This window comes from Coregonus lavaretus, assembly GCF_964263955.1.
Source record: "Coregonus lavaretus genome assembly, chromosome: 13".
Lineage (NCBI taxonomy): Eukaryota > Metazoa > Chordata > Actinopteri > Salmoniformes > Salmonidae > Coregonus > Coregonus lavaretus.
In genome coordinates, this window is record NC_140000.1 from 14,768,526 (window position 1) to 14,790,967 (window position 22,442).

Here is a 22,442-nt window from a genome sequence, read left to right on the forward strand (position 1 = left end):
GGAAGTTGAATTAAAGTTTTGTTAGATCTTCCCTCGACTGCACCAGAACCTGTATTTTTTGTTGTTTAGTTTGCTTTATTGATTATGTACTGTTATGACCTCCTTTTTGACCAGGCTGAGAGAGTCTCAGTAATTCAATTTGTATTCACTAGTGGAGGATTAAAAAAATAAATAAAAAAATGAACTTGCAACATGTTGTTGACTTCTTTATTTTGCCACTCAACCCAAACTTGAAGAACCTGTGTATAATGTGTGATGGACAAAACTCAACGTGGGGTGGCGTAGTGACATATGCCATGGTTATGTTATACATACAGTATCTTGATTATTACATGGATTTGTTATGATAAACTTTTATGTAATTGTAATTCAATTTATATATTTACATATATGGAATCTCTAGTTGTCCTTTCACTTTTGGTCATCCAATACTCAACAACTCTCCAACATAAAGGAAATAAATTACAGTAGGCCTATTACAGTAAAATGTCTTATTTTCTACAGTAGAGAGCTGAAATGAGGTGTACAGTACATGCTACAGATATTACTGTACATGTTTTTAAAGAAAATGGGATTTAGGGCTGGATACAGCTACACAACAGTGCCGCTGTGTGGCAGTAAACTGGGTACAACATCTCCCCGCAGAGTTCATTCAGTTCCTTTTCAGATCCTGCTAATGTAAGTGTCTCATTTGTTATGGTCATCCTTGATGTAATATCATGGTAACGGCTGCTGGATGGTGGTCTCTGTAAGACTGTAACCTGGTTGACTTGATGCCGGGAGAGTTTTCCTATAGGGGAAAGTTGTTATGGATCAGACCTTATTGTTTAATAAACTTGGTATATTGACTTTGTTTTCTAGTGGAGATTCTCTGTTTTGGTTGATAATGTTTTCTGCTATTACTCCAATAAACTTATCAGATGGAAGACTACAAAACAGTTAATTGACAATATAAAGTTATACTGTAAATATCAAATGAAAAATAAACTCTCAATGGTAAAGTAATTGTAGAGTAATTATATACAGCACAAACCAATACCTAAAGAGATTACAGATCACATCACTGTAATTTTTACTCTTAAACGTATTGTAACTTTTTCACTCACCTCCTAATGCAAACCACTGTTATAATGATGATCAGTGTCAGAGCGATGGGGATCCCCACTGTCACCAACCTCCACAGTATGGGGGACTGAACATTTACTGCAGAGAAGAAACTACTGTTAGCTCTATAGGCCAGGGATAGCTCACACTGGTGTACATACTGTCATTTGTTTCAATGGCAAATTTACAATAACAGGTGGCATAATCTTGATGTTATATTACAGACTAGACTAGAACAGGAAACACACTGTATATTTTCAATGCATCCCCTTGCACCTACCTTTCCCCACAGTCATGGTAACAGTAGAGCTCTGTGATCCATGCTTGTTCACCGCTACACAGCAGTACTTCCCACTGTCCTCATAGCTGATGTTAGTGATGCTGTAACTCTGCCCTGACCCTCTCAGTGAAGCTTGGGATTTTGTCCTCTGAAGCCAGGTGTAACGCTCTACTGCAGGGTTGGCATCACTGCTGCAGGTCAGAGTCACAGAGCTGCCCATCACTACCTCCCCAAAAGGATTGACTGACACTGATGTGTGCTTTGGAGCATCTGAAGGCAGAGAAAGGTAAAAAAAATATATATATATTTGGGTAACAATGAGAGATGTCTGGTACATACTTCCCTGTCTAAGTGGATCCCAAAAAACTCATGACAAACAGTGTTACTGATTCATTGTCTCTGTGATTGGGATTTTAAAGTACTTACACTGGACATTAATAGACAACGCTGAGGAGTGGAGCGGTCTATTGGTGGTCAGGGCCTCACAGTAGTAGTTTCCACTGGCTGTTGCGCTGATATTGGTGATGGTCATCGTCTGTCCCTTATCACCAGCCGTGTAGCCTCCAGTCTTGTACCAGGTGTAGCTCTCCACTGGAGGGTGGGCAGTACTACAGCAGAATAACGTCACTGAGCTGCCCTCAACAACATCACCAGAGGGACTGAGGGACACTGCTACTTCACTGGAATGATCTGAAAGTAGACAAGAGATGTGTAAGCAATAAGACATACCAGACAGATAACAGGCGAAGGGCACACAGATCAGAGAGACACAAGCCTTTTTATCATCAGACTATTTCTCTTATCCTGTTTTAAATGTAAATACACTGAAGCTTATATCCATATGTTGTTTCTGTGTTTGTAGTGGTGGTTGTCTGGGTATTGGGGGCGGGTGGTCACCCAAATAGACGATTCCAAGCTGACAGTCAAGACCATGTGACTTTCTGCTTTAATTTCTCAATTTTTGCATACAGTCGTTGTGCCACCATACCATCAGGTTTTAAAGTGCAATAACCTCTTAGTTACAAGAGAACTCTCACTGTTGTTGTCAACAGCTGGTACTGTAATCCCTCTACCCCCCCCCCCCCCCCCCCACCCCACAGCGGAGTCACTCACCACCTTCCGGAGACATTTGAAACCCCACCTCTTTAAGGAATACCTGGGATAGGATAAAGTAATCCTTCTACCCCCCCCCCCACACACAGCGGAGTCGCTCACCACCTTCCGGAGACATTTTTTTTTTTAAGTGGTTATCCCACTGGCTATAGGGTGAATGCATCAATTTGTGAGTCGCTCTGGACTAGAGCGTCTGCTAAATGACGTAAATGTGCCCTTGAGCAAGGCACTTAACCCTAATTGCTCCTGTAAGTCGCTCTGGATAAGAGCGTCTGCTAAATGACTAAAATGTAAATGTAATGTAAATGTACTGTACATACAGATATCAATAGCACTGTCACTATTACTCAGATAGACTTTCAGTAAGTTAATGAGAAAATTAGTAAATATTGAGACATTGACAAACTTCCAGAGGAAGTGTAAGAACACTATGAGTCTCTCTGAATCATGTGATCATACTGAAAAGAGGAAGCAATGGCTCCTCTCCTCAGAGTGACTCAGAAATGACGGTGACATCAATTTCAGTCCAACCTCTGAGGCTTGTGATCAGACCTGATCTCTGTGCAGACAAGCTGGAAGCTGACCACATCTTTAATAGCTCTCCTATTCTCATGAGTCAAATAGTTACACACTAAATGTATGTACAGGAAACAACCTCGAATGCTGATATTAAATGTTTGTGTTTTGAACATATAACAATGCAGTTACAGCATCCCTCCTTTATCATACAGTTTGTCAGTTGCAGTGGTGATTTTAGCATGTAAATCTTGGTGGGGCAAACTCAACATTTGACATTTACATTTTAGTCATTTAGCAGACGCTCTTATCCAGAGCGACTTACAGTTAGTGAGTGTATACATTTTCATACTGTCCTCCCGTGGGAATCAAACCCACAACCCTGGCGTTGCAAACGCCATGCTCTACCAACTGAGCTACAGAGGGCAACCTTTTTTTAATGCACTACACAACACAAAACTAAACAATACATTAATTGCACTATAACGGTGACGAACGGTGCCCACAAACTGTTAGATAGGATTGAGGTCAGGGCTTTGTAATTGGCCACACCAATACCTTTACTTTGTTGTCCTTAAGCCATTATGCCACAACTTTGGAAGTATGCTTGGGGTCATTGTCCATTTGGAAGACCCATTTGCGACCAAGCTTTAACTTCCTGACTGATGTCTTGAGATTTTGCTTCAATATATCCACATAATTTTCCTTCCTCATGATGCCATCTATTTTGTGAAGTGCACCAGTCCCTCCTGCAGCAAAGCACCCCCACAGCATGATGCTGCCACCCCCGTGCTTCACGGTTGGCATGGTGTTCTTCGGCTTGCGAGCGCCGTTTATAGTTGCGTACTATTGTTTGTACAGATGAACGTGGTACCTTCAGGCGTTTGGAAATTGCTCCCAAGGATGAACCAGACTTGTTGAGGTCTACAATATTTTTTCTGAGGTCTTGGCTGATTTCTTTTGATTTTCCCATGATGTCAAGCAAAGAGGCACTGAGTTTGAAGGTAGGCCTTGAAATACATCCACAGGAACACCTCCAATTGACTCAAATGATGTCAATTAGCCTATCAGAAGCTTCTAAAGCCATGATATCATTTTCTGGAATTTTCCAAGCTGTTTAAAGGCACAGTCAACTTAGTGTATGTAAACTTATGACCCACAGGAATTGTGATACAGTGAATTATAAGTGAAATAATCTGTCTGTAAACAATTGTTGGAAAAATTACTTGTGTCATGCACAAAGTAGATGTCCTAACCGACTTGCCAAAACTATAGTTTGTTAACAAGAAATTTGTAGAGTAGTTTAAAAACTTCTGACTTCAACTGTATGTATGTGGCTTTATTAACTCAATGCAGCTTTATTAAATTGCCACTGCTCAGTTGCTATCTACATATAATAATTGACCACAAGACATATTTACACAAGAACATTTACACAAAATATATGTCAAAAAAACATATAATAAGCACTGTGGTCTTACCAGACACTAGCAGGGTTACTCCAGGCTGTCCAGGAGGCTTCTCCACTGGGTGGTTGGTGATAAAGTAGAATACGTATGTCCCGCTATCAGACTTCCTCAGATCAGAGATCCTCAGGGTGCAGTTCCTGGTTCCTTCCTTCCCCAGGTACTCCACCCTGCCCTGGGAGGCTGGCTCAGGGAAGATACCCTGGCTATGGTACACATACCTGGGGGTGATGCAGCGGCTTTGGTCCCGGCACCACATCTCAGACAACACCCTGTAGGGCTGAGGGTAGTCGTAGGAGCAGGGGAGGACCACAGACGAGCCGGCCACGGCACACAGGGGAGTGGAGGGGACACGCACAGCCCAGTCACTACAGAGGACACCCACACAGCAGCCTGGGATACAATAAATTAATGAATATGATTTACAATACAATACTTTGTATGTCTATTCACATACCATGATAAAAGTGTGTTCCGTATGATAATGATGAATATGATGTCAGTTTTACCTTGCAGGATAAGTGAGAGAAGCCTCATCCAGCCAGTCTGGAAGACACCCAAAGCCATATCTGACGCTCCTCCACTCCCTTACTCACTGCACTCATTTACATTAGCAGCGAAGACCTCGACAGCGTCTGTCTTTCTGTCTGTCTGTTCGCTCACTCACTTCTCTTTTACTTAACTAGGAACTGGTCAAGGACATTGAGAAACAAAAAATAGGCGTGTAGAAAAGCAGTGACATTATAAGCCTGCAACAAAAAGCCAAGGCACTGTTGCTGGTTTTTTAATGTCACTGTCTCTAAACAAGACAGAGCTTGTTTTTGGTTCTGTCTATTTAGACCTTGTTTACAATGAGCATCCAGTATATGCAGATCTATGCGTTTACCTCTGACCGTTCTACCTACAGACCTGTCTAGCTCCAATCTTATCCCAACCCCTTGTGTACACCCTATAGTTTAGACATTAATGTTGCACGGACCATTAAGCTCCTGTGGCATGGTGTAAGCCTAGGACTGGCCAACCCATGCCTCAACTTCAATGCACTTTGGTCTATTGCACCTCGAACATTACCTGAATTTAACACATACATTTGAAACTAAGAAACGATGAATCAATTGAAGGGGTTGTTAACAGTTACACTTGATTAACCATGGTCTTCAAAAACAAAGGGCTTTAAACCTGTGCTCTGCAGGTGCCAGTTGACCGATATCTCATGACGTCACATGTATGTTACTTGGCCGTTTCTAAAATGATATGAGCGCAGAACTAGTCGAACTGCTGAGCGGTCATGTTTTTACAGAAAAAACAACTGTGTAAATACATTGATAGCTACAAGTTTTATCTATCGGAAATTATTTTTTAGTTTTGAACGAAGAACGGTTTTCTTTCGCACAAGGGGGGAAAGTGGGGAACGTTTTTTTTCGTACTCTTTGTAGCCATACAACCACTTGTCGAAGTATTGGGAATATCCATGACAGCCTATTCATACTGCTACCCCGTAGCGAACAGCGAGCCTCGAGAGTAATCGCCGAGATTGTAACTTCATTTTTGACAAGCAGTCAAACACCTGTTGCAAAAGAGAGGTGAGTGCTCTGAGAACGGTGTGGATTTTGAGTAACCTAATACTCTGTAATTTGAAAGCATGTGAGTTGTTTTTGATCATGAAAATACCCATGGAAAAGTAACAGATACATTCTGTCCAGTGTTCACATCTCAGGGTGATTGTTATGAGTTTATCGATATAAAAGGGATGTAGGCCTAATTATTCTATGCTAAATGGTAGGCCTATTGGTAGCTAGCTAGTATGTACACTGGGGAGAAACAGCATATCCTAATTCTGTGGTAAATGACAATATAGGTACCACTCATTAGTAGAGACATGTTTATTACACATTTATTCCATAGAAAATAACAATTTCCCCTTCAGCCTGGACTATTAGTCAAATCTGCTCAAAACAACTCACTTTGCCCTTTGGTTTATTTAACTTGTTTAACCCACCTCTCTCCAGTCTAACAGTTTATTAACGTTCATGTTCAGCTTTATCTTTTTATACAGGCTGGGAATAAGACTGGGTGGCAAGTTGACCACCACAGGAGCTGTGAAGGAGGACCACTCTGAACTTCAGCTACCTCTTTTCATTTTGTACTTTTGAGCGAGAAAAAATGACTGAGAAAAAGAATGGTGAGTGTTCCACACACATCCAGACATTGTGCTTGCCACATTTTTTCCCTCTATATTTGACATCAGACATCAGAACAACTCAGTGTTAAAGATTAATAGAACTGGCCACTGCTTGCTGTTTGATGGGGTAAGCTACCTTTTGTGGTGTTGAGTTTGTGATCTAGATTAGGAACCTTTTAAATATGGCTTTTTTCATACCGTCTGTTTTTGCCAAAGATCTTTCAAATAATTTAGCTTTTATTAAAGGACGCACATTCTTAGAAAAAAAGGTGCTATCTAGAACCTAAAAGGGTTTTTCGGCTGTCCCCATAGGGGAACGCTTTGAATAACCCTTTTTGGTTCCAGGTAGAACCCTGTTGGTTCCAGGTAGAACCCTATTCGGTTCTATGTAGAAACCTTTCCCCAGAGGGTTCTACATGGAACCCAAAAGTGTTCTACCTGGAAGCAAAAAGGGTTCTACCTGGAACCTAAAAGGGATCTCCTATGGGGACAGCCAATAAGAGTGCAGTGATACTTTATCCATGCGTCTTTGATTCTGTTTAGCAAAAACTTTGAGTATTTATTATTATCTATAACACAGGGAACCTCTTTTATTATCTAATTGGGGGGTCTAGAGTTCTTTCTGAATGGAGAACATTATCCTTCACCATTATCACTCATTTAACAATGTTTACTAAATCCAGTGGATTCTAGCATTCACTTCATTTCACTGTTCCTTTTAGACTTCTCAGCTGTCTCTCCTTCAGTTGTAGTGGCAGACCATAAACCGTATTTAACAACTCTCTATCTTTATGACACTGTAATGTCTTGTGTGATTATGTTTAGGGAATGACAGATGTGATAAGGGCCCAAGTGTACCTAGCTTGGAACCTCGTCAACCTTGTGAAATGTTTTTTGACTGCTCATATCAGTATTTCTGTTATCTAATTATCACTAGTATTAGGTGGTCCCAATCATGATCTTTACTCAATATTTTGAAAGCTATACCTGTATGTACTGATAAATAATCAAAACAGTGGTAATAACAAGGGTACAGTTATCTTGAGTTTAACATATTTTTTAGACCACAGTTATACTGTTGGCGTTTTACCAGACATAGCATCATTGATTGTGTGGCTTTTTATTTGGAGATTTAGAAGTACTCCTGAATTCTCAAGCATGGACACTTCCGTGTGTCTTGTAGAGAAATGCTCACCAGGACTCTCTGACAGATTCTATGTTTCAATGTAAAGCCATTGTCAAACCTGAGTCACCATCCAATGAACAACATCTCAGTCTCCTTCTGAGTTGATACCGTACAGTGGAGCAGAAACAGTTACAGCATGACTGGTGATTGTTGTGTGGTCTGGTTTCGTTTTGGTCTGGGTTGAGTTGTGGGCTCAGGTGTACAACACTGTGGTTTCTATCTGTGGTTTAGTTGCTGAAACTGCTGGTCTGTGGCATTCCATGACTCTTGATGTGTGAGAGATTTTAGTTACTTCATGTAGTGGACAGTCACAATTCTGAAACAGATGTAGCTTTATGAAATGTTCTTTCTATTGTGAAATGAGGCAGAATACCTTCTTCCTGAGAGAGACACAAGGGAATGAACTAGGCCTTTCACCTTATAGAAGTATCTCCCTTCAGCTAAGGAGACATGTATTTCCCACACACAGAGTGTACTCAGGTAGAGGCTAAAACAATAGCAGGGCTTGTTCTCCAGCTCCAGGCCTGTGACTCCAGGATCCACTGGAGTGGGTTTAGGAAATGTGGGGCTTTCCTGGAACCAGCAGCTGGAACACTGGAAGGGAGACTGGCCTGAGATAAAGTCAGCCCTTAGACAAGGTCTGGTTATGTCAATAAGATCTGTGGTCCCTTCCTCACCCCTGTCATTACAGAGAGTCCTGGGCAGGAACAGTAACACATTAATGTACTGATACAGCCTCACATGACATAGGTGGATGGGTTTGGTATGGGTTTTGTGGTCGTGGAAAGTTTTTGTTAGAAGTAGAATGTATCCTCAAAATCAACAAGGTTGAGAATCGCTTTTGTACAGAGAAGGAATGTTCTAATTTAAATCTGTAGTGCAGGGTTCTCCAAATCCGGTTCTGCAACGTGACTGGGTGTGCAGGGTTTTGCTCTAGCCCATACCTGTTTCAAACAATCAACTAATCATGGTCCTCGTGTGTTAGTGCTGGCTGGACCAAAAGCCAGCACACCCAGACTAATGTCTGGAAAAGTCCTTGAATCAGCAACCTATAACATGTGCTGAGTCAGGGTTCTCTGGGGTTGCCATAGGTGACTGCACCAAAACTGCTGTTATTGTTTGAAAAGAGTCAATTTTAGTATATAATGTACAGTCATCACACTAACAGAGCTTCACTGTATGTTATGCAGGTTAACTGTGTGTTTTTAAAACTGTACAGTATACAAAAGCCTACAAATTCAGGATACATTTTTACATCTTCATTTTCACTGTGTTAAATAGCGACAGTACTTGATGTTATTATTTTAACGCTGTCTCAGTAAAAACCCATGTATCTTATTGTTGATGGATGTTCCACACTGAGGATTTTCCCATCACTCTCTGAAGAGCCATCAGCTGCCTGTAAACTGTGCCCATATCCTGAGGTAGTGCGTACAGACGGCAGACCCCATGGCCTTACAGGACCCCCAGTGTTTTCTCCCTGAATTCGAGTCTCCCTCATCTGTGTGCGATGTTGATTTTCCTCTCTTTTAATTGGCAGAGTATCTTGTTGACGCTCGTTTTCCCTTCATAAGGCATAACGGGAAACAGTGTTATGTTATTGATAAGAAACATGCTCATTCGGCAGGCTCTTCTTCTACAGCTAGCTAGGGTGATCCAGGTAGTGGGCGGCAGGTAGCCTAGCGGTTAAGAGCATTGGTAACCAAAATGCCGCTAGTTCAAATCCCCGGGCCGACTAGGTGAAAAATCTGTCTGTGCCCTTGAGCAAGGCATTTAACCCTAATTGCTCCTGTAAGTCGCTCTGGATAAGAGCATCTGATAAATGACTAAAATTTAAAATGTAAAATATAGTGCAGCTGTTTGTGTTGTTGGTGTCGAATGGTTGAATAATGTCTTCACTATTGGGCATGTATTGATGTTTGTATGTAGGAGATTGTTCCTAAGTGTCCGTCAGACTAGTGTATTGCCCACATAGCTAGGGCCACGTGACCAGATCAGTAAAACGTATTGGCCCTATAGTATACATAAAGACTTGTGTATACCTATATAGTAATAACAGATTTATAGACCTGTGTATTACCTACACGTGTGTTAGACCTGAGTTGGATCCACACACAGACAGTGTGTTTGTTTGCGCTGAGTCAGGAGCTTATCATGCCTTGCAGTCAGTCAGTCACTCAGTGTCTCTGCTGGTCTGCTCTGCTGGGCTGGTCTGGTGTGGCAGGTCTCCACACAGGCTGAAGCTGGCTGGCCGGCCTGCACGGTTAATGAACACTCCAGAACTCCACTCTCTGCGCCTCAGCTACCTGCCTGCAAACACAGCAGATGTACGCATGTTACCTGTGTGTGTGTGGTTTGGTTTTACTGTCCTTGTGGGGACGTGATGTCCTCACAAGGATAGTAAAACAAGGAAAATCCGGACAAGTGGGGACATTTCGCCGGTCCCGACAAGGAAAAAGGCTTTTGTAGGCCTAGGGGTTAGATTTAGGATTAGGGTTAAAATTAGGGTTAGGGTTAGAATTAAGGTTAGGGGTTAGGAGTTAGGGTTAGGTTTAGTTTTAGGGTTAGGGTTTTGGTGTTAAGGTTAGGGTTAAGGTTAGGGTTAGGTTTAGGGTTAGGGCTAGGGTTTAGGGAAAGTAGGAATTTTTTGTGTGTGTGTGTGTGCGGTGCATAAGTGTGTCTCACACGTGTGACGTAAGTTGTAAACGGTGGTTGAATAATCAAGTGTGGCTTTGTTTTGGTTCAACCAAACTTTAAAAGTTAGTGACTGGTCAGTTCATGGACCTTTCATCATCATCAGTAATTTAATGTAATGAACTGACCACTCATTCTGCCCAACCTTGTGTTCTAGCTAGGGACACAGTGACAATTTGTTGGGGCTCGAGATGGCACTGAAATCAAGCCTGCAGTTTGTTTTAGCTCTATGGAAATGGAGCAGACTTTGGACTATTGATCCTATTCATTTGTACTTTTTCAATGTGCCAATTTGCCAGTGTGTTATTATGGCACTCTCTTTTCCTTTTCACCTATCTGATTAAAACACTTTTACTTCTTCAAGATGTTCAAACGTTCACTGTGGCCCTTTCCAAAGTTACCCCTGGACAAGTCCAACCAGGCAGGATATTACCCCACCCACTTTGCCAAAGCACAGCCCCCATACCACCAAAGGGATATCAACAGACCACTAACTTACTACCCTGAGACAAGGCCAAGTGTAGCCCACGAAGATCTCACTCACCGCACGAGCCCGAGGGGGCGCAAAACCGGACAGGAAGATCACGTCAGTGACTCAACCCACTCAGGTCGAGTATAGCAAAAAAAAGCCTGGCACGATGTGATGCACCCCTCCTAGGGACGGAATGGGAGAGCGCAAGCAAGCCAGTGACTCAGCCCCCGTAATTGGGTCAGAGGCAGAGAATCCCAGTGGAGAGAGGGAAGCAGGCAGAGACAACAAGGGTGGTTCGTCATTCCAGTGCCTTGCCGTTCACCTTCACACCCCTGGGCCAGACGACACTCAGTGTGACGCTGAACGTAATGGTATGTTTTTGTTGTGTGTGTTGTCTTTTACAGGAAGTCCGGGGATTTCTCTCCCGGGAAGCGCGGGGGTGACCTTCCTGACCCCATGTCGCGTGGCGGGCGTGTGTCTGACCGTGGTGCTACTGGGGGGGATTGGAGCTGCTGTCTGGGCTGTAGGTGAGAGACCTCTGCTTCTGCTCTCACATAGTAGTGATGCGTACCTTTTGGCAATGTGCAGTGCTTTATGGGTAATGTAGTTTTAGTTTTTCCATAGTACAGACAGAGACGGTAGAGGAAGCGAGACATCCCACTCCCTCATTTTTTTTCTGTTTCAATGGAAGTCAATGAACTAAGTACACCAGAACCAGCTGCTATCACATTGGTGTCTATGGGAGAGCCACCCCCTTAAGTAGACAGGAACTGACCATTTTTTTCAATGGTAAACAACCTGAATTAACTATCTTAATTTATCCTCCATCTTTGGTACAAATATTACCAACATTGTTTGATTGCAGTCAGTGGAGTTGTTTGCAGGCTCTGTGAGGTTTGCTGTTTCATCAACAGAGTGTGTATGCACTTTACAGTTTTATATTACATGTTGTTGACTTTTGTTTGTTTCTTTGTTTTTCAAATCCTAGTAACGTTTTGTATCCGAGAAGAAGACACAGGATTATATGATGGTAAGTGAGAGGGAAACCACTTCACCAAAGCCAACCTCATATAGTATCTGAATCGATAGAAGGGCTTGTTTGATCTAGTATTTCATTGCTCCACCCCAGTCCAGGTGAACTCCAATCCAAGCTCGGACCTACGTCTCCGGGTGTTTGACTCGGCCCAGCGACGGTGGAGACACGTCTGTTCCTCAGAGGCCAACCAGCTCCTGGCCAACATAAGCTGTGAGGAGATGGGCTTTGTCAGGTGAGGAGATTGATGGATTGTGATATGAAAGGCTTTAGATTAAATACAAAATTGGGAGTCACTATCTACAGCATCATAAAAGGATACCCCTATGCCATGGAAGAAGGCTGCATAGAAATTGCTCCACCCTTGCCTGGTTGCTAAAATTGTAATGGTTTGCCTAATTTCAGTTTGTGGCCACAAAACAAGCAATGTATAGTTTAGAGAATCTAAACAGCTGTGAAATACATGTAAAGAAATATATATATATATTGTATTTCCAGCTGTTTGAAGCTGGTGTACAAAGCTGAAAATAAAAAGAGGCGAAAACTAAACTTAAGGACAGGAAGCATAAATATAGTGCATATAGAATGGATCTACCGCATCTCCTACTTCCTTTCAATGAGAATGACAGATCTATACCTCACAATGCTATGTGAATTTGGTTGGGTCGCTCAAAGAGTTATACATACTGCGCCTCTAAGTAACTTAATCGGGTTTAGGCCAGGGATCTTTCAACTGATCTGTCAGTGATAGAAGTCTCTTTAATAAAGAGATGCATGCTTTGTGTCCCCACCAGCGTGGTGAATTACTCCGTGTTCAGTATCCCTGAAGGCAGTAACGACCGTGAGGAGGTCTTCTGTGTCAAAGAGAAGGAGCTGACCTACGGCAAGAAGATCAAAGAGTCTCTATATCCCTGGTAAGACATTCTTATAATACTCTTATATCTCCTAGATGATCTTAAGGCCGTGTTTATTAAACTAGAGCTGGCTGAAAAGGAGAGAAGAGCAGGAATTCAGGGTTCCAGGCTGATGTGTCTGACTGTTGTTGCTGTTGTTGTTTTTCAGTGGCTGTGAAAGTGGCCAGGTTCTAAGTCTGCTTTGTCAAGGTAGGTACTGCTGAGAGCTTTGGTTTGGTCCTGTCACCATGACACACTTTTTACACAAAGTGATGAAAAGCAACCTGAGAGTTGTACAGGATGGCTTAACTCTCTCTCTCTCCTGCATCTCTCTTTACTCATCCCTCCCTATCTCTCTCTTCCTTCCACTCTCTCCTCCTCCTCCCTCCCCATCCATATCTCTCTCTCCTCCCTATCCCTCCCTCCCTCCCCTCTCTTTCTCTCTGTCTAGACTGTGGCAGGCGTAGTCTGACAGAGGACCGTATAGTGGGTGGTGTGGATGCTAGGCAGGGTAGCTGGCCGTGGCAGGTCAGTCTGCAGTATGACGGGGTGCACCAGTGTGGAGGCTCCATCATCTCAGACCGCTGGATCGTCAGCGCAGCCCACTGCTTCCCAGAGTACGCCCTGAATCTTTCTCTCCCTCTCTCTCTCTCTCTCTCTCTCTCTCTCTCTCTCTCTCTCTCTCTCTCTCTCTCTCTCTCTCTCTCTCTCTCTCTCTCTCTCACGCACACACACACACTTCTTCTCATTGATTCTGTTTGTCCTCTCTCAGGAGGAACCGTCAGGTGTCTCGATGGAGGGTGTTACTGGGCTCCATCTACAACAAGCTCACCCATAAGAATGTTAGGGTTCTTGAGGTAAAGACTGTGGTGTACCACAGCAGCTACCTGCCCTTCGTAGACCCCAACATAGATGACAACAGCAGAGACATCGCTGTCCTGGCTCTGGCCCAGCCTCTTCACTTCACAGGTAAACACATCAGGGCCCATATTGTTATAGCTTATTATACAGTGATGATTTGTTGTTCTTTTTCAAGGCACATCAGATGAAGCCACAATGTGCTTAGAGGTAGAAGAGAGAGAGAGAGAGAGAGGGGGGGGGGGGGTAGAGAGAAGTGATAAAGCGAGATAGAGAATGAGGGACGAGTCACTATGGTAATTCCCTTCCTCAGGGTTCAGGTTTCCAGACAGACTTCCAACAAAGGCCCTCTTTACTGCCTGCCTGCAGTCGCCTGGACAAAAGACAATGATATCAGAACCGGACAGAATAGTTTGGCCTCTGTTTCACTGTAATTGTTCATTTCCTGGAATCTCTGGACGTTCATAGAAAAACATTACATTGTTATAATGTGAGAGAGAAAACTCTCTAGGACAGCGTTTTGGATTTTGCCTTAACACTACACGGCTGATTCAAATTATCAAAGCTTGATGATTAGTTGATTATTTGAATCAGCTGTGTAGTGCTAGGGCAAAAAACAAAACGTGCACCCCCGAGTTTGGGAAACCCTGCTCTAGGATGTAGTTGTTATGCAGGCACTACAGTGAACTTCCTGTTGTTTATCAAGGCCAGATGTATTGGGCCTTGTCTGACATCTAGTGGTTAGACAGAATTGCAACTATTCTCATGATAAAATAACACACTGGTGGGGAAATTGAGAACATGCAAAATTAGCCGGACAAGATTAACATTGTCCGTAGTGAATACAACACACAAGCCATCAAGTAATCTCAATTTCTGTGCAAGTATACAATTAATTACAATTCAATCTCATCTCATCTCTCTCTCCCTCCTCTTCACCCTCTGTTTTCTGTAGACTACATCCAGCCGGTGTGCTTACCCCACTATGGCCAGCGCCTGATTGACGGCCAAATGGGGACAGTGACAGGCTGGGGAAATGTAGGTTACTATGGTGAGTGACTGTGTAACCTTCTACATCCTTAAACTTACATCTGGTCCCATAGCCAGATTCTGTAGGAGCTGGGCTTAAAACACCATCTGGTCCCAGAGACAGATACCAGATACTGTAGGAGCTGGCCTTAAAACATAATATGTCCTAGAGCCAGATACTGTAGGAGCTGGGTTTAAAACATAATCTGGTCCCAGAGCCAGATACTGTAGGAGCTGGGTTTAAAACATAATCTGGTCCCAGAGCCAGATACTGTAGGAGCTGGGTTTAAAACATAATCTGGTCCCAGAGACAGATACTGTAGGAGCTTGCCTTAAAACACGATCTGGTCCCAGAGACAGATACTGTAGGAGCTGGGCTTAAAACATAATCTGTCCCAGAGCCAGATACTAAAGAAGCTGGGCTTAAAACATAATCTGGTCCCAGAGACAGATACTGTAGGAGCTGGGCTTAAAACATAATCTGGTCCCAGAGACAGATACTTTAGGAGCTGGGTTTAAAACATAATCTGGTCCCAGAGACAGATACTGTAGGAGCTGGTCTTAAAACATAATCAGATCCCAGAGCCAGATACTGTAGGAGCTGGGCTTAAAACGTAATCTGGTCCCATAGACAGATACTGAAGGAGCTGGGTTTAAAATGTCATCTGGTCCCAGAGACAGATACTGTAGGAGCTGGATTTAAAATATAATCTGGTCCAAGAGACAGATACTGTAGGAGCTGGATTTAAAACATAATCTGGTCCCAGAGACAGATACTGTAGGAGCTGGGTTTAAAACATAATCTGGAACCATAGACAGATACTGTAGGAGCTGGGCTTAAAACATAATCTGGTCCCAGAGACAGATACTGTTGGAGCTGGGTTTAAAACATAATCTGGTCCCAGAAACAAATACTTTAGGAGCTGGGATTAAAACATAATCTGGTCCCAGAAACAAATACTTTAGGAGCTGGGTTTAAAACATAATCTGGTCCCAGAGACAGATACTGTAGGAGCTGGGTTTAAAACATAATCTGGTCCCAGAGACAGATACTGTAGGAGCTGGTTTTAAAACATAATCTGGTCCCAGAGACAGATACTTTAGGAGCTGGGTTTAAAACATAATCTGATCCCAGAGACAGATACTGTAGGAGCTGGTCTTAAAACATAATCAGATCCCAGAGCCAGATACTGTAGGAGCTGGGCTTAAAACGTCATCTGGTCCCATAGACAGATACTGAAGGAGCTGGGTTTAAAATGTCATCTGGTCCCAGAGACAGATACTGTAGGAGCTGGATTTAAAACATAATCTGGTCGCAGAGACAGATACTGTAGGAGCTGGGTTTAAAACATAATCTGGAACCATAGACAGATACTGTAGGAGCTGGGCTTAAAACAGAATCTGGTCCCAGAGACAGATACTGTTGGAGCTGGGTTTAAAACATAATCTGGTCCCAGAGACAGATACTGTAGGAGCTGGGCTTAAAACATCACCTGATTCCAGAGACATATACTGTAGGAGCTGGGCTTAAAACATCACCTGGTTCCAGAGACAGATACTGTAGGAGCTGGGCTTAAAACATAACCTGGTTCCAGAGACATATACTGTAGGAGCTGGGCTTAAAACATAACCTGGTTCCAGAGACAGATACTGTAGGAGCTGGGTTTAAAACATAATCTGGTCCCAGAGACAGATACTGTAGGAGCTGGGTTTAAAACATAATCTGGTCCCAGAGACAGATACTGTAGGAGCTGGGTTTAAAACATAATCTGGTCCCAGAGACAGATACTGTAGGAGCTTGCCTTAAAACACGATCTGGTCCCAGAGACAGATACTGTAGGAGCTGGGCTTAAAACATAATCTGTCCCAGAGCCAGATACTAAAGGAGCTGGGCTTAAAACATAATCTGGTCCCAGAGACAGATACTGTAGGAGCTGGGCTTAAAACATAATCTGGTCCCAGAGACAGATACTTTAGGAGCTGGGTTTAAAACATAATCTGGTCCCAGAGACAGATACTGTAGGAGCTGGTCTTAAAACATAATCAGATCCCAGAGCCAGATACTGTAGGAGCTGGGCTTAAAACGTAATCTGGTCCCATAGACAGATACTGAAGGAGCTGGGTTTAAAATGTCATCTGGTCCCAGAGACAGATACTGTAGGAGCTGGATTTAAAATATAATCTGGTCCAAGAGACAGATACTGTAGGAGCTGGATTTAAAACATAATCTGGTCCCAGAGACAGATACTGTAGGAGCTGGGTTTAAAACATAATCTGGAACCATAGACAGATACTGTAGGAGCTGGGCTTAAAACATAATCTGGTCCCAGAGACAGATACTGTTGGAGCTGGGTTTAAAACATAATCTGGTCCCAGAAACAAATACTTTAGGAGCTGGGATTAAAACATAATCTGGTCCCAGAAACAAATACTTTAGGAGCTGGGTTTAAAACATAATCTGGTCCCAGAGACAGATACTGTAGGAGCTGGGCTTAAAACATAATCTGGTCCCAGAGACAGATACTGTAGGAGCTGGTTTTAAAACATAATCTGGTCCCAGAGACAGATACTTTAGGAGCTGGGTTTAAAACATAATCTGATCCCAGAGACAGATACTGTAGGAGCTGGTCTTAAAACATAATCAGATCCCAGAGCCAGATACTGTAGGAGCTGGGCTTAAAACGTCATCTGGTCCCATAGACAGATACTGAAGGAGCTGGGTTTAAAATGTAATCTGGTCCCAGAGACAGATACTGTAGGAGCTGGATTTAAAACATAATCTGGTCCAAGAGACAGATACTGTAAGAGCTGGGTTTAAAACATAATCTGGTCCCAGAGACAGATACTGTTGGAGCTGGGCTTAAAACATAATCTGGTCCCAGAAACAAATACTTTAGGAGCTGGGTTTAAAACATAATCTGGTCCCAGAAACAAATACTTTAGGAGCTGGGTTTAAAACATAATCTGGTCCCAGAGACAGATACTGTAGGAGCTGGATTTAAAACATAATCTGGTCCAAGAGACAGATACTGTAAGAGCTGGGTTTAAAACATAATCTGGTCGCAGAGACAGATACTGTAGGAGCTGGGTTTAAAACATAATCTGGAACCATAGACAGATACTGTAGGAGCTGGGCTTAAAACAGAATCTGGTCCCAGAGACAGATACTGTTGGAGCTGGGTTTAAAACATAATCTGGTCCCAGAGACAGATACTGTAGGAGCTGGGCTTAAAACATCACCTGATTCCAGAGACATATACTGTAGGAGCTGGGCTTAAAACATCACCTGGTTCCAGAGACAGATACTGTAGGAGCTGGGCTTAAAACATAACCTGGTTCCAGAGACAGATACTGTAGGAGCTGGGCTTAAAACATAACCTGGTTCCAGAGACAGATACTGTAGGAGCTGGGTTTAAAACATAATCTGGTCCCAGAGACAGATACTGTAGGAGCTGGGTTTAAAACATAATCTGGTCCCAGAAACAAATACTTTAGGAGCTGGGTTTAAAACATAATCTGGTCCCAGAGACAGATACTGTAGGAGCTGGATTTAAAACATAATCTGGTCCAAGAGACAGATACTGTAAGAGCTGGGTTTAAAACATAATCTGGTCGCAGAGACAGATACTGTAGGAGCTGGGTTTAAAACATAATCTGGAACCATCGACAGATACTGTAGGAGCTGGGCTTAAAACAGAATCTGGTCCCAGAGACAGATACTGTTGGAGCTGGGTTTAAAACATAATCTGGTCCCAGAGACAGATACTGTAGGAGCTGGGCTTAAAACATCACCTGATTCCAGAGACATATACTGTAGGAGCTGGGCTTAAAACATCACCTGGTTCCAGAGACAGATACTGTAGGAGCTGGGCTTAAAACATAACCTGGTTCCAGAGACAGATACTGTAGGAGCTGGGCTTAAAACATAACCTGGTTCCAGAGACAGATACTGTAGGAGCTGGGTTTAAAACATAATCTGGTCCCAGAGACAGATACTGTAGGAGCTGGGTTTAAAACATAATCTGGTCCCAGAGACAGATACTGTAGGAGCTGGGTTTAAAACATAATCTGGAACCTTAGACAGATACTGTAGGAGCTGGGCTTAAAACATAATCTGATCCCAGAGACAGATACCGTAGGAGCTGGGTTTAAAACATAATCTGGTCCCAGAGCCAGATACTGTAGGAGCTGGGTTTAAAACATAATCTGGAACCATAGGCAGATACTGTAGGAGCTGGGTTTAAAACATAATCTGGTCCCAGAGACAGATACTGTAGGAGCTGGGTTTAAAACATAATCTGATCCCATAGACAGATACTGTAGGAGCTGGGTTTAAAACATAATCTGGAACCATAGACAGATACTGTAGGAGCTAGGCTTAAAACGTAATCGGGTCCCAGAGACAGATACTGTAGGAGCTAGGCTTAAAACGTAATCGGGTCCCAGAGACAGATACTGTAGGAGCTGGTCTTAAAACATAATCTGGTCCCAGAGACAGATACTGTAGGAGCTGGGTTTAAAACATAATCTGGAACCATAGAGAGACAGAGTAGGTGGATCCTTGTTGTCATTGGACAAGACAGCCTCTCCCTATGTCTTTCTTTCTCTCCCTCCTCGCTCTCTCTGTATGACCTTTGAATATGTAAACAGGGACAGTGTCATAGTGTGTAGATGTGCCAACTACTATTGACCAGGAATCAACAATCTTTTGGTCAGATATGGTGGTCAGATCACGCCATCATTAATGTGTATGGAGGGACTAACAGCTCTCTCTCTCTCTCTCTCTCTCTCTCTCTCTCTCTCTCTCTCTCTCTCTCTCTCTCTATCTCTCTCTCTCTCTCTCTCTCTCTCTCTCTCTCTCTCTCTCTCTCTCTCTCTCTCTCTCTCTCTCTCTCTCTCTCTCTCTCTCTCTCTCTCTCTCTCTCTCTCTCTCTCTCTCTCTCAGGGACTCTTGCTGACGTTCTTCAGGAGGCTAACGTGCCGATCATCAACGACGCTGTCTGTAACGCCCCTGATTACTATGACAACCAGATCACCACCAGCATGTTCTGTGCTGGCTTTGAGAAGGGTGGTACCGATGCCTGCCAGGTAACCAGCTATAGTGACATCTAAATCCCCTGCCCTGACAGTCAATTCATAAATTTGAACAAGAAATTACACCTTCCATCCATATTCTGTCTTCCACTTACAAACGTCATCTATTGACATATAAATGTGCCGGATATGAGCAAGGTTGTACCATTGCTCTCTATCCAGATTCTAGCTTTTACATGAGACATTTTTAATATTTAGATAATCCATTCACCCAAGTGAGAATGATTTTGTAATGTACTATGTGTGAGTGGTTGACTTTTTTATCTCAGGGGGACAGCGGGGGCCCGTTTGTGGCTGAGGACTGCCTGTCCAAGGCCAGCCGTTACCGCCTGATGGGGGTGGTGAGCTGGGGAACAGGCTGTGCCATGGCCAAGAAGCCTGGCGTCTACACCAGAGTGTCCCGCTTCCTACCCTGGATCTCCTCAGCCATGAGGGTGAGTACAGTATGCAGACATACACACACGCACATACGCATGCACACACACACACACACACACACACACACACACACGTACACAGATGCACACAGGTGGAAGTATAATCTTCTTTTCCTGTCTTATCTTCACAGATGTATCACAATTCACCAGGAGTGCACAAAATGGCGCGTACATGGGAGCACTAACCATACCTTTAAGGGATCAGAAATTACCAAAATCTTATCCCTTCAGACTTACTGCACTTCACCTGTTAAAAATCCCCATCCTATTTGGGGAACATTGAGCAAATATCTGATGTATAGGTAAATTCAGCTAGATTACCTGAGGAAACCCTTGAAGTGGTAGCTTGACCAAAGAATAACCAATAGGTGTATGGTCTTGTGAAATGTAAAAAGTGTCAAATGAAAAGACTTATGGGACATGCATGACAAAGTCATAGAAAATCACCACTCTGCCAGCCAATGTACAGGTTGTACTGTCATATGGGGATTATTTGTATGTCATCAAAGGGTACATTTTTGTATTCAGGGTTTCCTTACAGTTTGACTCTTTTCAGGTGCAACAAACTTATAATACACAACAAGCCTGATGAAAATGTCATGCTCAAACAGACATTAAAAAACATTCAGGCTAGTTTTGCCATGAAGTTTCTCCTTCATATTATTCCCTTAAACAAATAATGCCAAAGTTACTGAAGAGATTTTAACATAGACAGCATGTAGCTGAAATTCCCTGAGACCTAAAATGCTTGTAACAAAAAAAACATTGGTGTCAGATATTCAGCTCTTGGAATTGTCTCACTATCCTTTGTTTGTACCACAGATTGCAGTTCAGAGTGACTGTAAAGTTCTATAATGATATATGATGTTTCTTTGTTTTGTTTTTGTTCGGGACATGAATTTAGGGACAAGTAAACAGGGGAAATGTAAAATATATTTCTATTACATGTATGTAGATTAGAAATTGAGCTATAGAACGTAGGAAATATTCATAGTTAAATCAGTTTTTTATTTGTTTTGCTTTATTGTAAATATTAGTAGCTGATTTTTTGAAAATGGATGTTTATTTGTAAGTGATCCATGGATTTCAATCTCAAATATGCAATAACAACCAGAATCATGTTCTTATTAACCATTTCAGCTTCACAAGTTACTAAGGAATTACTGTTAACAACACCAAGTCATATTACATATTCATCACAGGATGATGCATTACACTACAGAGATCAAACTCAGTTGTGTGTTGTCAGTTAAGGGCCTATTACCTGCTGAGAACCACAACTACTTTATTGGTAGAGAATTAGCTACACAGCAACACTAGAAAAACTCTGCACAATTGCCGGTATTGTCTGTTGATCATCATGATTCAATTTGCTGTAGTTTATTGTGATGTAGTTTATCAAGCTTATTTGATGGTCTTTATGCTTTCATTTCCCCGTTTTATATTGTTTGAAGTCTAGTCTCTATGCAGATGAGAATGTATATATATATTCTGTGAAGAAATTATGAAATTTTTAGTAAGGATGTTATTGTTACTGATTTCAACTCTGTTCCTTCTGTAAATGTAAATTGTTCTATTGAATATTGTATTGAAATAAAGATTTAATTTAACAAACTGGATGATGTATGTCAAATGTCATCTACAGGTATAGGATCTTAATTTGAGTCAGTTTGCTACAGAAGGAAAATAATCATGCAGCAACAGGAAATGTGAATTATTATGTGGATTATAATTAATTTACATTTTTGTAGGGGTTGATACATTTTCCATTAGGGAAAATCAAATCTGAAATTTCAAAGTGGAAATTACAAACTCCAGAATACTTTTTAAAGTTTTAAATTTCCTGCAAATGGGTGATCAAATTAAGATCCTACATCTGTACCAGTATTATATTATGCGGCTAAAGCCTCAGTCAAAGCCTGTCATTTCCGTAACACATAACACTTTGTATCTGGACACAGTTGTGGAACTGGTTTTATGGAATCTAAACATTCCTAGTTTACAGGAACTGAACTATTCAGACATCCTGAAAGGTGATACTATAGATGTCTCACTATATGATCAGTTCTACAGTTAATGTGATCT

The 22,442-nt window shown here is 42.3% G+C and overlaps 2 protein-coding genes across 4 annotated transcripts; one reads left to right on the plus strand and one right to left on the minus strand.

Moving 5' to 3' along the window:
* Window positions 1-193: 193 nt before the first annotated feature.
* Window positions 194-5,144, minus strand: LOC311139645 (sialic acid-binding Ig-like lectin 5). The gene is made up of 6 exons (XM_084174556.1): window positions 4,989-5,144; window positions 4,495-4,872; window positions 1,811-2,074; window positions 1,385-1,654; window positions 1,107-1,203; window positions 194-790 (listed from the first exon to the last, which is right to left on the minus strand). Exons 1-6 carry the CDS (start codon window positions 5,044-5,046, stop codon window positions 718-720), a joined length of 1,140 nt encoding a protein of 379 aa, XP_084030682.1. The 5' UTR covers window positions 5,047-5,144; the 3' UTR covers window positions 194-717.
* A 454-nt stretch (window positions 5,145-5,598) lies between these two features.
* On the plus strand, window positions 5,599-21,974 carry LOC311140849 (serine protease hepsin-like). 3 transcript variants are annotated; one of them, XM_084176116.1, is made up of 13 exons: window positions 5,603-6,062; window positions 6,518-6,661; window positions 11,418-11,540; window positions 12,002-12,043; window positions 12,143-12,281; window positions 12,841-12,960; window positions 13,109-13,149; window positions 13,391-13,556; window positions 13,712-13,908; window positions 14,753-14,848; window positions 19,772-19,914; window positions 20,190-20,354; window positions 20,489-20,626. In XM_084176116.1, exons 2-13 carry the CDS (start codon window positions 6,643-6,645, stop codon window positions 20,540-20,542), a joined length of 1,305 nt encoding a protein of 434 aa, XP_084032242.1. In that variant the 5' UTR covers window positions 5,603-6,062; window positions 6,518-6,642; the 3' UTR covers window positions 20,543-20,626. The 3 variants fall into 3 exon arrangements, with proteins under 3 accessions (XP_084032240.1, XP_084032241.1, XP_084032242.1); XM_084176114.1 differs by having other exon boundaries at window positions 5,599-6,062; window positions 20,190-21,974; XM_084176115.1 differs by having other exon boundaries at window positions 5,599-6,062; window positions 6,536-6,661; window positions 20,190-21,974.
* Window positions 21,975-22,442: the final 468 nt, after the last annotated feature.